Genomic DNA, 17,142 nt, shown 5'->3' with positions numbered 1-17,142 from the left:
CACTAATGTGAATATTTTTTGGAGATATTAGGCTCGAACCTAATTCAATGCGTTGCGTACTAAAATACCCAACATTACATCCGTAAGGGTAAGGGTAATTTATTGCGCTCCGTACAAAAATGCTCACCTTCTCACCTTTATAGGGTTTGTCAGACGTCCCTATTACCCAAATACGCAAGGAGTTTATTTGCATCTGTGCCAATTGAAAACGGCGAAAATGGACGAAAACATTTTTTTTAATTGATCAAAAAAGTTTACATTTATAGAAAAACAAGTTTTTCAATGACTAGAATTCTATTTTCAAAAAACAAAAATTTCAAAATACGCATTTTCAGAGTTGAAAATTTTCAACTTTATATTTTTATACGCAATGTGTATTTGGGTAACATTCATCGAAATACATGTATTTAACTTTTGAGTTTAATAAATTCGTACGCATACGCATGAATTTAGGTACGACCCTAATACTCAAATACGCAAGGACCTTATTTACTAGCGTGTCAATTTAAAACGGCAAAAATGAATGAATAATTTCAGTAGTGTTTGGCGGGTTATTTGGGATACCATTTGTATTTTGTTTTTACAAAATAGTCAGGCTTAATCCCAGTTTTTTTGTTTTTATAAAAAACAACTAGTTATTAGTGGGGGAATGTATGGCATTGTCCGCCGAGGGGTAAGGCAGGGAAGACTATAGTTTCGGATCTCGCCACTGATCCTCATAAGTTCCCTTAGTTTTTTGTTGGGATATTCTCCCCAGAATCTTTTAATGGCTTCTTTACAAAAAAACCTTTCAAGCCCAAATGTCTCTTGTGACAATTCGAAGTTCTTACGTTACCAGCGATACGACCCCAATGAGAAGTTCGTTACGTTGGCGCCTGACTTCGTGGTCAACAAGGCATTTACAGACAACTACAATACATTTCCCACTGCTATGTGTCGTCACTTTGTGACGAATGCACATAACGTTGTTGTTGTAACAGGCGCGGTCATCCCTTTAAACAAAATCGATATATTGCATCAGGGACGTACGCAGGAGGGGGGGGGGGGCCCGGGCCCCCCCCCCCCCCGAAATGAATTTTTTTCACAGTAAATTTATGTTTGTAACAGCGAATTTTTTCATTTTGTACTACCGGGCCCCCCCCGAAATGAAATCCTGTGTACGTTGCTGTATGGCATGTATGTCGAAAAAGAAGGTGTGAAAGTTCCACCATTAGCTTACAGGAAAACACAATCAATGTTTCTCATAGAATGAAAATTTTGGGTCTTACTTTCACCAAGAACCTGACATGGAACGAGCACATAAAAGTTCTGCAAGCAAAACTAAGCAAAATTAACAATCTTCTAAGACTTATAGGTTCAAAGACCAAAGGACCCCACATTGACACAGCAGTTAACATTTGTAAATCCTTAGTATATGGTACAATTTCCCATGGTATAACAATTTATGGATTCACTTCCAAAACCAATATTTCTAAATTAAATGCTGCTATGAACAATTGCTTCAGAACAGCCACAGGTCTCCTTCGTTCTACACCTCTTGAAGCTCTATATATTGAAGCAAAATATCAGGATTTCCAAAATACTTTACATAAGTTTTCTTTGAGCCTAGGTAGTAAGGCTCTAACTTTACATTTTCATGGACTTCACAACATACTTTGGAGTCATGCTAATAGAAACAATATATCATACTTATCGGCTATTGATCATATCCTAGAACTCTTCTCAAAATTTCAAATTCCTTTGCCGCCCAAACCAACCAATCAAATATCACACCGAAAATCGATTTCGATTGATACTAGTTTGTGTTTTTATAAAAAAGACTATACTAGCAAAATCTGTTACCAAAAACTATTGCTGCAGAAAATATCCCATTTCAATCCGGATAAGATCCTATTTACTGATGGCTCCTTTAATGGAAACCTCACAGCTTTTTCTGTAATTGAGCAAATATCAACTGACAATTTCTCTATAATATGTCAGACCAGATTGCCGAACCGTACAGGAATTTTTACAGCCGAACTTTCTGCGGTTAAGGTAGCCATCGGTCACGCCGTAAACGGAATAAAAACCTTAATATGTGTTGATAATCTGGGTGTAGTGAAAGCCCTATCTAAAAACAAAGGAGGAGTTTTCAACAACATTATTTTTATTCCACACAATTGTGAAGTCAATATCTTATGGATACCTTCACATTCTGATATAAAAGGCAATGACTTCGCTGATAAAATAGCAAAAGAAGCTTTTCATCTTACCAATATAGTTGACATGCCATGCTTTTGGTTTAGCCTAATGAGTGTCTACAAATCATTACAAAATGAAAAAACCAAAAACAAATGGCAGTCTTCTTCCACTTTTCTTAGAAGTGTTAATCCAAAAATCCCTAGAAAACAATACGATATTAGTCTAAGTAGGAAAGATTGCATATTTCTTGCTCGACTTCGGGTTGGAAAGTGCATTTTTAACACACGTCATTTTTATGAAAATACAATGCCTCCTTCTTGCTCATTTTGTGGTGATACGCTGTCTGTCTTGCATATTTTAGTGGAATGTCATTCCTCTGCAATTAATTTAAGTATTGACAAAATCCTTGACTGCTCTTCAAAATACCTCATAAACCAAATTCGCTCGTCTCTGCAAATACATAATATTCGTGATGTTTAAATCAGAACCTATTAGCTTCATATAATACTTTCGCATAACTTTTCCATGAACTTTATATTATGTAATCTAGTCTTTTTACAATTAACAATGTAAATACTGTATAATATTGTGCGCATATGGTCTTTGTTACCCGGCGCCTTCATATATATTTTATAAATTTATTTATAAAATATATTATAAATAAATAAATAAATTTAAATTTATTATAAATAATAAAATAAATATACATTAAAATAATATATATTTAAATCCATGCTTAAATGATAATCTATCTAAAACAATCATACTAAATTCGTTATAGCTTTCGAATGGGATAAGCTTTTTAGGGATCTTATTTAGGTGTTCCTCAACCCCCCTGCAAATTTTTGTGGCCCTAGACAACATAGAACCATCAGGGCGACTCGTGTAAGTCAGAAACTACCCGGGTTTTCCCTTGGTATACAGGGACTAAAATAATTATTAATGCCAATTATTCACATTTTATGAGTTTAGAGATTGTGATTGGTGCATTTTTAATATTATTTAATACTTTAAAACGTTATTTAATGATAGTTTATATATGTACGCCAATTTAGGATTGTAATAAATCAGACTAATTCGATTATGGAAAAAGTTTCAGGGCCAATATGAAGAATAATTGGAAAATTACGGGCAATACTCATTGTTTTTGTCCCTGTATACCAAGGGAAAACAAGGGTAGTTTCTGACTTACACGAGTCGCCCTGATGGCCCTATGTTGTCTAGGGCCACAAAAATTTGCAGAGGGGTTGAGGAGCACCCAAATAAGATCCCAATAAAAAATAACTAAAAAGGCTTAACCTATTCGAAAGCTATAACGAATTTACTATGATTGTTTTAGATAGATTATAATTTAAGTATGGATTTAAATATGTATTATTTTAATGTATATATAATTTTGAGTTCCTACATCTAGATCAGATCCGTATAGACTAATTTAAAACAAAAAACCTCACGATAGTCCAATTTTTTAATGAGTTACAGAGCTATCTTTGGATGGGTACAAATGTACCACGGTTATTGATCTACGTAGGTAATAACTTTAAAAAATTGTAAAAATTATATATATGGAAAATATTTATAATTTCTTTCTTCGATTATGTGTGAAAATACCTCAAGAATGATTCCTCAAAATTTGATCCAAATATCTCCATTATTAAAAGTTTTACAGCATTTTTATTCGAAAAAAAGGTACAAATGTACCCGGTTATTGACCGTAGGGTTAATGTGCCCTTACAAATTTAAAATATATATATAGGGGAGAGGGGGCCAACACTGACCGTAGGGTTAATGTGCATATACATACATTATGAATTTTGTCAAATTTAAAATATATATATATATATTCATTTTCTGTAACATATACGATTTTTATGCTTGTTTGCAAACATGTAAGAAATCCATTATTTTTATATGAACTATAGGACTTTATTTAACATGCTTCGGATTTGGGCCAAATATGCACCATTTTGTGGTATGATTTGTTGCCATTTTAAAGGCATTTCTCCGATTTTATAGACATTTTCGACGACCGGCCTAACTGTGCGTGTTGCATCTTGCACATAAACAAAATTCTGCACGGAATCTACGAAACCAAAATTACCCATAATTGGCTGTAACATTATCGGAACCATAAACACCATTCACAATTTAAACCGCTTGCCTTGCATTTTCGCCTTTGTCAAAGAAAAACTGTAAAATGTACCGAGTTTTCTCTTTATTTACTTCCCTTTTTAACACCCTGTAACTCTCAACTGATAGCACCAAACAATAAAAAAGCAATATATTTGTTTACTGCGAAATGTCACCCTTCTAACGAACACAAATTTGAAATTGTTTGCCCGATACCTTACGAGAAATCTATCAGTACAGCCAAATACATGTGCAAATATATGTGCATTGCTATGTTCGCTTTATACATCTGAAAAACTTTAAATTTTTAGAGTACGGGAACAGACCGTGTTTATATAAAAACATACTTTTAGATTTATTATACTAAGCCCCGATTTAGATTAGGCGAGTTCACTTGCGACAATTCTTATCGTTCTCTTCATGCGTCTATACAAGGAAATTCGGTTTAAATATATAAATATATATAGTGGCGTGCAAATTAATAGCTGTTCAGTACTGCTTCTTAATATATGCACTATATTTTTTTAAAATAAAGTTAACAATTCATTTCATTCTACATTTTTAAATCGCTATTTTGTTGCATACTTTATGGCATTGCTGTTTATAGAATGAAAATAATCTGAAAGATTTTACCGATATTTTTGTTTGCCTTTCTCTTATGTTCGCTTGCATAATAATAGCAGTGGAGTAAGAAAACGTGTAAAATCGCATTAATTGCCCATGTGACATGTTCCGAGAGTTTTTGAATTTCCATACTTTTTTAATTCAATTTCGAGCGAAAGTGCGGCTCGAAAGCATAGCTGTGTTCAATATGTTACGAAATGTGTTCAATAAAAAAACATATGTTTCATTGGAATTTGCAATTTGTGTACGAACAAAATTAAGAAAAAATATGCCTGCTTGCTTATTAATTACTCTGGTTTCTACCAGAAAAAGTATAATGATACTGGAACGTGTTAAAATAAGCATTTATGGATATTTTGAGAGAAGTGAGTCCTTTCATACATAAGGGTGCCATTCCCGAAAGCCTCCAGTTAGCAGGTACCTTAAGATTTCTGGCTGTTGGTGGGTTTAAATATAAGTGTTGATCGCACAACAATGTGTAAAATATTGTGGAGAGTAATGAAAGTCCTGGAAGACAAAGTATGTGCAAGCTGTGGACAGCTGCAGACCAGGATCCAGCCATGATTCTTTTATTTGGCATATGAGTTCAGCTAGGCAGCATTTACAAAAGAGGAAATGTTGCATACCATAGTTGGCTTCTAGGAGACAGTGGTTACGCTTTAGAAACATTTTTTTGACGCCGTTAAATATTACTTCAGTGTTCTTTTTCAACTAGTACGTGCTCAACAGTACGATCTCATTTCGTTTTCAATCCACAAGGCTATATGTGCTCGAATTATATTCCCAATATTTTTTTTTTGGGAATTCGGAATGGAGCACACCAAATTTGGGAAAATGTTTCACATTCGAGCAAACTCGAAATGCAGCACATGGGCGAATATTCAAATTTTTCGTTTGTTTTGTGATCAGAATATTTTTGGCTTATAATAATTTTTAAAAAATTCAAATACGTGCACTTTATGTTAAAAAGTTTTGGAAAAATGGGCCGCGCTCATACAAAAATTGATTTCTGAAGGAAAGGCTTACAAATTTATACAAGATGTGGTTGGCTGCGAAAATGATCTCTAACGCCATAAAATAGTCTCCCAAACAAGAAACGAGTGGGCGAAAGAGAAATATTTCTCTCAATTTGATGAAAAAAGGATCTTAAGTCCATCATCTGCTACGGATTTGAAACAAAAATTTAACATTGAGTTCATGCATGTACAATCAGGAGACTCTTGCTGCGTCACTATTTGTTTGCTAGATCTCCCAAAAAATTATCTGTACTTAAAAAAATACATACTATCAAAAGATAACAATTTGCGAAAGAGCACCTAGATTGGCCTCATTTTATGGTCTGACGAGACCAAAGTGGTTTATAATTTAATTTAAAGAGACCAAAGCGTCTAATAAATAACTGAAAAAAAAAATTAAAATTCTTTTGTTTATAAATCAAGAACACCAAAATTGTATGTTCAATATAATAACTGCTATTATAATGCACGCTACTATATATATATATATATATATATATATATATATGTATATATATATATATATATGTATATATATATATATATATATATATATATATATATATATATATATATATATATATTTTTTTTTTTTGTCATTTTGTGAATGTTTTTTATGTTCGAAAATGTTCTGGATTGGTCAAGGTAGATATTTAGGGTACCCGCATAGGCGAATTGGGAACATGATATGTCATAATTGTTAACAAGGCGAATAATTATTAATTCGTCTTAATATATCAAATTTGAAGCGAATTTCATTCCACCAATCAGAACAATGTCTTTTTGAAAGAAAATATTGTTTATATTTTGATTAAATTGTATAATTTTGTTTAAATCCTGAAGTTATGATTTAAAAATACATTTAAGGATGCAAAAAGCGTTTGAAATACTATTAAAAATATTGGACGATACTAATTTTTGCAGATATCTAGAGATGGACTAATGCTGAATATGAGTTTCGAGGTATTTTTTACCCTCTCGGAACTAATCTTTGTGAGAATCAAAAGTGTGAAATAATAACTAAATCATATGTATAAATGATGATTGTTTCTTATGGTTTCAGGTCTTATAGTAAGCAAAACTTCGAAATCGTCATCCAGAACCCCTATTGAAATCACTACAGAGCATTTGGAGTCTTTAACTTTTCAATGGACGTAGGACAAGTTGGCTCCTATCTTTTTTACAGGGACCGTAACGGTTATAAGTTATATCAATCCAGGTATAAAATAACTATTATGTGGCTTAAATAAAATAATCCATTTTAATTATTTATTTATTAACGGAAAAAATAAGCTTCATTACGTAAAAACAATTTTATTTCCTGACGGAAAAAATAAAACTCCCGAAAAGAGTTTTATTTTCGGACGGAAAAAATAAAAATCCCAAAAAGACTTTTATTTTTGACGGTAAAAATAAAAATCTCAAAAAGACTTTTATTTTTAACGGAAAAATCATTTTTAACTGTTAAAAATCAACGTTTATTTTTTCCGTTGAAAAATAATTCTCCACATGGCAATTGAGAGCGTTTTCTCAAGATCGCCCAATATCCTTAATGGGATCGTCGATACGAATATATTGGTATATGACACTATAGGTGTCCCATATCTCTAACATGAAGATTTTTTTGTTCGCATTTTCAAAAATAACGGTTATTTTCGGTCCCTACTTTTTTTATGTTGTTTAAATTTCTTCTCCTGAAATTCAAGAATCAGTGCTACGAAATATTGGTCCTAGAACTCATTTTAGTCATATCTGTGTGCCCGTCAATCTGTACTTTATTTTGTGATCAAAAAGTTATGAACCAACACCATAATATCTTGTATGTTCGTTCTCTTCTGGCCAAAGGCAAAATCAATAGTTTTGGTTATTATATTATGAAATGGACCAAAAACTTCATTTCATTTTCTAGTGGCTATGGAGGTCACAGTAGTATGATACAATTTCCGCACATTTTAAGTCCAATGTCGATTCCATGGTCTTCTTAAAAAAAATCTCATCTCAATGACCTACCGATATGCCTTTCATTGTTTGTCTTTTTGTTCTTCATTTCCAAATATACTTAAAATTGTTATTTAGAAAAGGCAAGGTTTATTGATAAGGCTAACCGGCAGGCGAATTCATGGCTTAGTCTTCTCTTGCTGTCAACATTTTAAGCGCGAAATACCAACCAGAACAGGATAAAAATTCATTTTGACGTTAAACTTAAGTTTTCTCAATGATTTCGCTTACTGGCCGACCCTATATAGGCCTTGGAATAAACCTTGATTAAAGGTTTTGAAAAAAAAACAACAACAACAAATTCCAATGACATATTATGTTAGCATCAGCTGGCTTAATATACCTTGGGATTGGTATTTCAAATTACTGACACTACAAACAAAATACACAAAACGAATTTCCAGAAAATTGCCAGTACGAGCAATTTTTTTCCATTTCTATTCCCCTTGCCCCTCTCTTCCGCAAAAAAAGACTTGTCGCAAGTAAACTCGCCTAATCTAAATTGGGACTAACTTCGTCAAATTCTCATATTTGAATATTGTTATATTTATTTTTGTTTATTGCAGTTGTAAGATTCGATCACACACGTATACAAGGGTTCATCGGCAGTAGCAGTACGGCTGTATAGAGTGTGGGGGCCATTACGAATACCACTTCAAATGCTGTCATGCATGCCCTATGGTGTATGGGACCCTTTAAGTGTTATTTTCAATTCAAGCTACAATTCACCATTGCATTTTCTCAATAGTAGAAGTATGTTTGTGTATAGAACATTTTTTTTGTTAAATATATAATATTCTTTAAGAACACTTTTCAACACACAAAAAACTAAAACTATCTAGAAATATATATAATGCGATAAGGCAACATAGCCATAATACCGTTATCATCAAATTTATTCATTTGCTGTCATTTGCGAATATCAAATTTTCGACTTTGTCATTTAAAATTACAGCAAAATGCATAGAAAGTATATGAAATATTATTACATTGCATTACAGTTTCAAATGAACTTAACACGTATCTTCTAATTTTTTTTAAACGAAACAAACATATTCTCACTTAGTAGATTTCAGTGACAATGCACTTTCAATATTAATACCAAGGTAGCCTACAAAGTCTACACTACATTTAAGTATCGTAATAAATACTCCTCCTTACAACATTTCAACTGTCTCAAGTCTGAAAAAAATTAAGCACTTTTTGAATAAAACCCATGTTAAGCTATCTGTAATATGGAAGACATGAGTATTATTTACAATCATCGTTGATACATAAGTAAATATAACAGTAAAAGCCTTATTAACCATGTTAATAATGCGTTATTCATTTAACATTTATATCAGGTACATTTTAGTTTATTTGCATTTCGTATTAGACAAAGTGATTGTCATTGTGTTAAAAATAAGTAAGCAAAAGAATGACAAAATTACAAAAAGCAACATAAAACAATGAAAACCAGAAAAAAAAACTCTCACCTTCGCTATTTGAAGAATCCATGCTTCGTCCCCTTCCTTTTTTAATATGACGATTATTAATGTGTGGTAAAGTTAAAGTAAATAATAATAATAAAAATTAAAACAAGAATGACAAAATTAAATTAACCAAACCTTATACAACTTAATGAATAGATATAAAATTAGTCAAAGTAAACGTTCAATGCTTCTTTCCGTAATATTGCAAAACAAAGACACTGACACTAACAAACGAATTGCAATTTTTATTTGATACGCTAAATATATAGTATTAACCATAAACCAAATTAAAATTATTGTTAGGAAGCTGTAACCAATTTCAATTTAATAGTTAACTTTATGAATATACCTCAAATTAAGGGAAACAAACTAGATAGGATATTTTCAATCAATCAGTACACTTTGTCATTTTTGTCTCAATTTAGAATTTTTAAAGTAAAAGTAGAGTCGTTGTATCAATTAAAAGAATTATTTGCAAAATGAAATGTGAGCATCCACATGTCCAAAACGATGCAATCGTTAACATTATTTTTGTAAACAATTCTGTATGCTTTAGTTATAAATTATGGACTAAATATTCAACATGTTGATAGAAATAACAGTTGATGATGGGATTTCGACTGTAACAAAGAAATATGTTTGTCGCGTGGAGATATTTACAAATACTATACATAAACAAACGAACACATGTTTTGATAACTCAAACTTTTCTATGCCTTAGACAAGAGAGAAAAATCATTCACAGAAATAAAATATACTATCCATGTATATCTATTCTATATATATATTATACTTACCAGAACTATCATTTCCATTTTCTGGACTGCCGCTGGAATACATTGTTGCCAATTTGCCATCGAGAATAAATCTGAACCAACCGTTAGACCCATTGGAAAGTTCTAAGGCAGCTGAATCGGACCAAACATATAAACAGTCACGTCCTCGACAGATACTCCATTCATGCCAATGATAGGCCTTGCCTTGTAAAATTTCTTTTGCATCATCCATGGTGTCTTCTGTAGAAAATCGAAAAGGTAAAATAAACACATATTTTATATATATATATATATAATTACCTGTTTGAGCTTGTTGTTGCCCTGAAGCTACACTGCTTGTCTCATCTGCTGAGGCATTAGTCGTTGCACTGTTTGTAGATGGCTTGGCACTGTCAGCTTCAGTTTCTGATTCCACTAGGGATTGCACTTTTGAAAAGACTCCCAGGCGAGCGAAATGATCCAAAAACTCATCTTGTGTCTTATTCATGAGCTCTTCGATTATTGTAAGTACTACAAGATGACCGTCGTCGTCGTCCTGTAAAGGCAAATTGCAAACAATTGACATTTGAAACGAGAACAGTAGCAATACATACTAAGGAAAATCAAAAAGTAGAACACAAGAATAAGGTTTGCTTTAGGCAAATTAATTGAGTTTTATTGTTGGAGCATAAGTAAAGAACATGTTGGGAAAAACAATTAATGATTGTAAATATATGTTTCATATTAATTGAATACAATTTGTTATTGGCCTGTAATAAATACTTTATTAATTTGACATATATAAATAAAACCGGATGAAATATTTCGTTGGTTTCAGTTCTAAAGAAGGAGCTACAGTTGCTTCTTAACCTTTTCGGGAAGTGCAACAGCTGGGATTTTCAGTGCTTATTTGATTCATAGCTACTGGCTTAAATTGTTATCTCCAGAACAATGAATAAGAAGCTAATCTAAATAACATATACTTTTTGAAGTCAGTTTGGATTTGAAATCAGAAATTTGTCTTTGCGTCATTTGAAACGTGTACTTTGAATAACCCCTTCAATATAAAATCTGTGGTAGAATAAATACATCCAAACATGTTTACGGATTGTGTAGGTATGCTCTTTTATACGATTTCTTCCGTGAATACCGATTACAGGGAATATTTGGAAGACTAATGAAGTCGAATTCAATGAAAGGTCTATAAGAAATTTATGGATATCCATTCAAATCCGAACACGACATATCAAACAACTCCACAATATTGATTTCCAAAAGAATATATATATATATATATGTTAATTCTGCTCCTATTTAGTAACCGATATCAACTTAAATTTGAGACATGAAAACTATGCGTCTTTGTTTGTCCATAGTGTCGTAAAATGTTGCAGAATCTGTTTTCTGTTTTATTGAATAAATTTTATAGAACTGTATTTCAATGTAATATTCGCGGCTGTGTCAAACACAAAATTGGCAAAATTAACAGGTTATATGTATATTTTGTACACTTAATTTTTCCGCTATAGTAAATTAATTTGATTAATGAACTTTTGCTTTATATTGACTGCCAATAGAATGAAAATGTTCACTAATATTCGCATGAGATGTAGTCCATTCGGTGTTATTTTCGAGAAAAAAACTGGCATTTATGTTAGATAAAGACGTATAAACACTTAAATCAGGCTTTCAAGCATTAATAACAAATAAAATTAACATGTATTCATTTCAAACCTATAGAACTATATAGAGCATATAAGGTAGGTGGGGGATTGATGCATTCCGTTATTGTTTCAACTGTTTCTATGCCGATTTTAATGTGGCATACAATAAAAATGCAAAACACTAACATAAAGTTGCCCTGAGCACAATTCATTACCCTATATCCAGTCTTGATTTCTGGCGATGTTATAATGTATCGTGGATCGGATGCCTGTCCGACACCATATCGTACTGGTCTTAACATACCATTACTTGAGGGATACCAAAGCGTTGGCCAACTGTAGCTAATCTAAATGTGTAGTAAGTTTCAAAATAAAACTATTTTTTAGATAATAAAATAAAATTAAAAAACACACACACAAATAAAGGATCGATGAAAATGTTTGATTTTTGATTTTCCTTTTTTGTCTTAAAAGCGATGCTCTGGCGAATGATATTTATATTGAAATCAAATACATTGTATAACTAACCTCATTGTCGAGAACACTGGCCACAACTTCCACTAGAAGTGTTCCCAAATTACAGTTCGTGCCAATTGGAGGCACTGCTGCATCAGCGGATAATGTATCGGGTTGAGAATTACATAGGCCTTTAAGGACTTGTGGATTTGCATACTGAACCATCTTTTTAATTAAACCCAAACTGGCTCGGCGAACACTGCTCAGCATCGTGCCTTGGAAAGTACGACAAAACATTGGCAAAAACAGTTTAAGATAAACTGGAGCCATCTCTGGATCTCCACGAGGCTCGATTGGAGCGTTATCGTCTGAGCCTTCCTTATTGACCAAACTATGTCCGGCAGCCATCCATTCACCTGGTGATTGTAAAATCGCAGCAACTTCACGATGTCCATCATCATTGCGTTCTCTTGCCTTATCAAGGGGCGTTTTTCCATCTTCATCACGCAAGTCAGGATACGCACCATATTTAAGTAGGACTTTTGCTATTCCTGGGCGTCCAAAGCATGCGGCATAGTGCAGGGAAGAGCTGCGTTGACCCTTGTTTACGTCTGCTCCCTTTTCGCACAGATATTCAACCATTTCCAATGTACCAAAGGCCGAAGCCCAGTTTAACAATGTTTGCCCAACATCGTCCATGCAATTGACGTCTATGCCACCAGATTCTATAGCCTCCTGCAAGGCTTCAGTGTCTTTAGAACGTATGCAATCGATTAATTGACGATGTGTTCGTTCTACAGTGGAATCACTTCGCCGTGTACGAGAGGCCAATTGGCCACCTTGCGCAGCGCTGACACGGTTTAGAGCTTGACGGCCTTCAAAAAGAAGTAAAAGTAACAGGTCCGCCAACCTCATACAATCTAAAACGCATCGTTCGTCTCCTTTAAGAGCTCTTTCGATAGCATCTGGTAGTTGGGAGCGTAATAGATCATGCGTAATTGATGACGAACCGCGACAAAGTGTTGATAAAAGGGAAATCGTTGTTGATATCGATTGTGATGAACGACTTGCATCGCCAGTTTGTGTTTTTTGGACAGATGTTGTGACGGAAGGCGTTACTGCTTCTCCGTGTCCACCTGAAGCCGATGAACCAGCTGTTGTCGGTGTTGTAGCATTCGGAACGTTCAAACTAGTATTTGCAACAGGGCCCGCCGCATTACTTAAGCGTTTAAGTAGCTCATTCACTAACCCATACTCAGCTAATGGCGCGGGATCAACCCACTTGCGTGTAAAACGATCGGCGACAGAAGCGAAACATTTCAACGCTCCATCCGAAACCATCGGATCCTCATGCTGCAATAGCGTACTGAGGCTTTCAACACAATTTTGGATACAAGGAGTATTCGGCTCTACTTTCGTACACAAACGTGATACAACGGCCATCGAAGAATGTAGTGTATCTTTGTGAACTTGAGAGCCACAATCTCGAATAAACGATAGGACACAATTTAAGCCGCCCCCATCAAATACCGCTCCCGCTTCCCTCGTACATATCAGCTCTAACACCTTGATGCATTGTTCAGCTAAATCACGGGATGTTCTGGATGATAGATCTGCAACTACCAAACGATTGCATATAGCTTTGATAGCTCCATCAATAGCTACAATACGACGAGTACATTCTGCAGACACGTCGAGGTAGTATGTAATGGCACGGGCGGTGACTTCCAAAACATTTTCCGGTGCCAATTCATCAAGGAAAATTTTGCAAAGTGCAGGCAGAAAAGTTCTGGGTGGACAACTGCAATAGAAAAAAAGATAAGCATATCGTAATATATTAAAAGTCTACAAGTCCGTTATAAGCACAATTACCAACCTTTCAAAACATCTATCCACATTGTCAGACATCAACAAAAGCATACACAATTGTTCCAAAGCAATCAATTGCATGTCACGCTCATCGCCCTGTCCCATTGACAGCCATTCCAAGAGGGTTTCAGGATCAACGTCCCCCATCTAAGTATAAATAAACGAATAGAAAATTGTATAATTTGTATTAATATTAAAACAAAGCTTTGTCCAGAAGTAAACTGACCATACATCTAAACAGTCAATTTTGAATTTCCTGTCTCTTTTGTTTTACAAATTTATTGAGAATTTGAAACTTAAATTACCTTTATGTATTTTCTGCTCTCCTTCTTGCAGTAGACGCGTTATGGTAAAAATCTACCTCGATTTTCGTTTAATCTGTAAAAGAAAATATTGTTTTATTAAATTCCGTTGCATAATTAAAATGATTTATTATTTGAAGGATATAATTAAAATAACTTCTTAACATAAACATATGCCCGAACTTCCGTCTGTATATATGAATTATTGTCATTATTTTTATTAATTTCAAAGCCTAGACATAAGGCCTTTTATGACCAGTATACTACAATACAAATATATTTATATATTTAACCAATATTATTACTATGCATATATTATTTACATAAGTTAAAGCTATAGATAAAGCTTTCATATAAATATTTCTCCTGTTTCAAGTAATTGGTTCGTCAATTACGCTACAGTTGTCCGAATATATCCGAGAAATTGGGTAAATATTCTGAACTTAAATAATCTCACGTCCCAACAGAAAAAAATACTGAACGAAGTACAAATCTACGGGAGAAGTTTCTATGCAGATCGTTATATTTGGGGACGCCAGTAATATGTGGCACTGTTATTTGTTATTCTTATTGCTCTAGCAATATCTAGAAGAAAAGAAAATCGATGTTTATTTTAAGATGGATAGATATCAGAAGATTAAACTTTTGAATGCAATTAAAATAAAAAATGCGTATACAGCAATCATTTTATAAACAAGATAAAAATTAAAACTTCCTAAAACGTGTATGGAAACACTTAATTTAAAAAGAATTAATAAATATATACATTTTCGTTTTGCGAAAATACAATAAGTGCGATTTTTATAAACATTGAACATAAAATATCTCTATGTGTATTTTCAATTCAATATCCAAACAAGTATCCGCCCATATCCAGGACTAATATTCTCAACGCATGTGTCGCATCATTTTCCGCGCTCTACATGATTGCAGTTTTACCAATCGTTAAAAAAAATCTATGGGCATTTTGTTGAATGTCTCACTCGTTGATTGGTAGATATTTATCACAGTTTTTATAAAAAACCAACAAAACTAACTCAATATACAGTGGTGGTCACAGAATTAAAACATTTACTGTAGTAAACTTTTTTTGATCAGCCCTCGATTCGTTTGAAGTATTTTGGAAATTTTTATAATTCAGAACACTTTGATATACTGCACTTAAGAGATTTAGTGCGAAAATAGAAAATTATTGCATGAAATTTTCCATTAATAACGGGTTTTATGCATGATTTTGAATAATTAAAACATTGTGTGATTTTTTGCTTTACATTTTTTGAAAAAAAATTTTAACGAGTTTTATTTAGTTAAATTATGTACATCATTTACAGATAAAAATATCTGAAAAAAATCTGTAAAATCTATCAAAATTGCCAAAAAAATTGTACAGTACACGTAACGTTCAGAAAACACCCTTATTATAGATAATAAAGGTCCGAATGCACTAGAGATTGCTAGAATTAGTAAAAAACAATTAATAATTCTCAAAATGAATAAATATTTGAAATAAAAACTCAAAAAATGGGAATTAACCTAAAGGAACGATTCAATTTCAATAGCCTTTACTAAAGAAGGCCGGAATATTTTTGCAGTATCTATATCATTGATATTGGTATTTATTATATCAAATTTATTCGAGTTTACAAAAAATATATTTAACCTAAATTACACAGAGCTCTGTACAATTACGTGTACTGTACAATTTTTTTTGGCAATTTTGATAGATTTTACAGATTTTTGCAGATATTTTTATCTGAAAAATCACACAAGTTTTAATTTAACTAAATTAAAGAGCTCTTTAAAATTTTTTTTTCAAAAAATGCAGTAAAGTAAAAAATCACACAATGTTTTAATTATATGGCCACTTCAAAATCGATGTATTTTCATGCAATAATTTTCTATTTTCGCACTAAATCTCTTAAGTGCAGTATATCGAAGTGTTCTGAATTAAAAAAAAATTCAAAAATACTCCAAACGAATGGAGGGCTGATCAAAAAATGTTTACCATAGTAAATGTTTTAATTCTGTGACCACCACTGTAAATCTCTGTTTCCTGACAGTTGAATTTAAGTGGATTATGTTTTATTTGTTGAAATAATTAGTGCCGATATTTTCTTTAGACCTCCCATTTTTCTGATTTCAAACATATGTCCATGTAAACATGTATTTTTGTATTAAAAATTCAGGACTCATTTATTATCCAATTCCGTTGAAAGTACACAAAACAAATAATTAATGTAATACAGTCGAAGACAAAGTTTAAGCTGCATTTTTATTAATAACTTATTTTACAGCTTATACCACAAATATAGTAGGGTAAACGCACTTAATTGCGGCATGAACCAATAGTCGGCATCTGTTTTATGTAACTTCAATTAACTAAAGAACATACAGAAAAACACTTTAAAATTTAAAATCATTCAAAAATATTTGTAATTATGATATATTTATCGATTCCGCCCTTAGGAACAACAATTTTTGAGTTTTTCCTATAGTCGGCATATGGGTGAATAATAAGCAACTTTTCGATCATTTTGTGTTAAAATTGGAAAACATGTTAAATAAGTGCTCTAAATAACGATTAATTTATAAAAATTAGTTTTGAGTGGTTTTACATAATGGAAGACTTGGTTTTAATTTTAAATTTTGTTAACCTCTGAAATGCCTAATTT

At 32.7% G+C, this 17,142-nt stretch overlaps 1 protein-coding gene across 1 annotated transcript in view; it reads right to left on the bottom strand.

Annotated features, from left to right (window-relative positions):
- LOC133329056 (E3 ubiquitin-protein ligase Ufd4) overlaps positions 1-14,315 on the bottom strand; it is a 28,631-nt gene extending 14,316 nt beyond the window's left edge. Inside the window, exons 1-4 of the mRNA XM_061537554.1 lie at positions 14,176-14,315; positions 12,372-14,100; positions 10,501-10,735; positions 10,222-10,440 (exon numbers count right to left, since the gene is read on the bottom strand). Of these exons, the coding sequence (XP_061393538.1) occupies positions 10,222-10,440; positions 10,501-10,735; positions 12,372-14,100; positions 14,176-14,315 (2,323 nt within the window). The remainder of the gene's footprint in view (positions 1-10,221; positions 10,441-10,500; positions 10,736-12,371; positions 14,101-14,175) is intronic.
- Between the last annotated feature and the right edge of the window lie 2,827 nt (positions 14,316-17,142).

The sequence above is a fragment of the Musca vetustissima genome, unplaced genomic scaffold (assembly GCF_032173495.1).
Source record: "Musca vetustissima isolate MV318-11 ecotype Yass unplaced genomic scaffold, APGP_CSIRO_Mvet_v1 utg16045, whole genome shotgun sequence".
Classification (NCBI taxonomy): domain Eukaryota; kingdom Metazoa; phylum Arthropoda; class Insecta; order Diptera; family Muscidae; genus Musca; species Musca vetustissima.
This window is presented reverse-complemented; position numbering and strand designations above follow the sequence as displayed.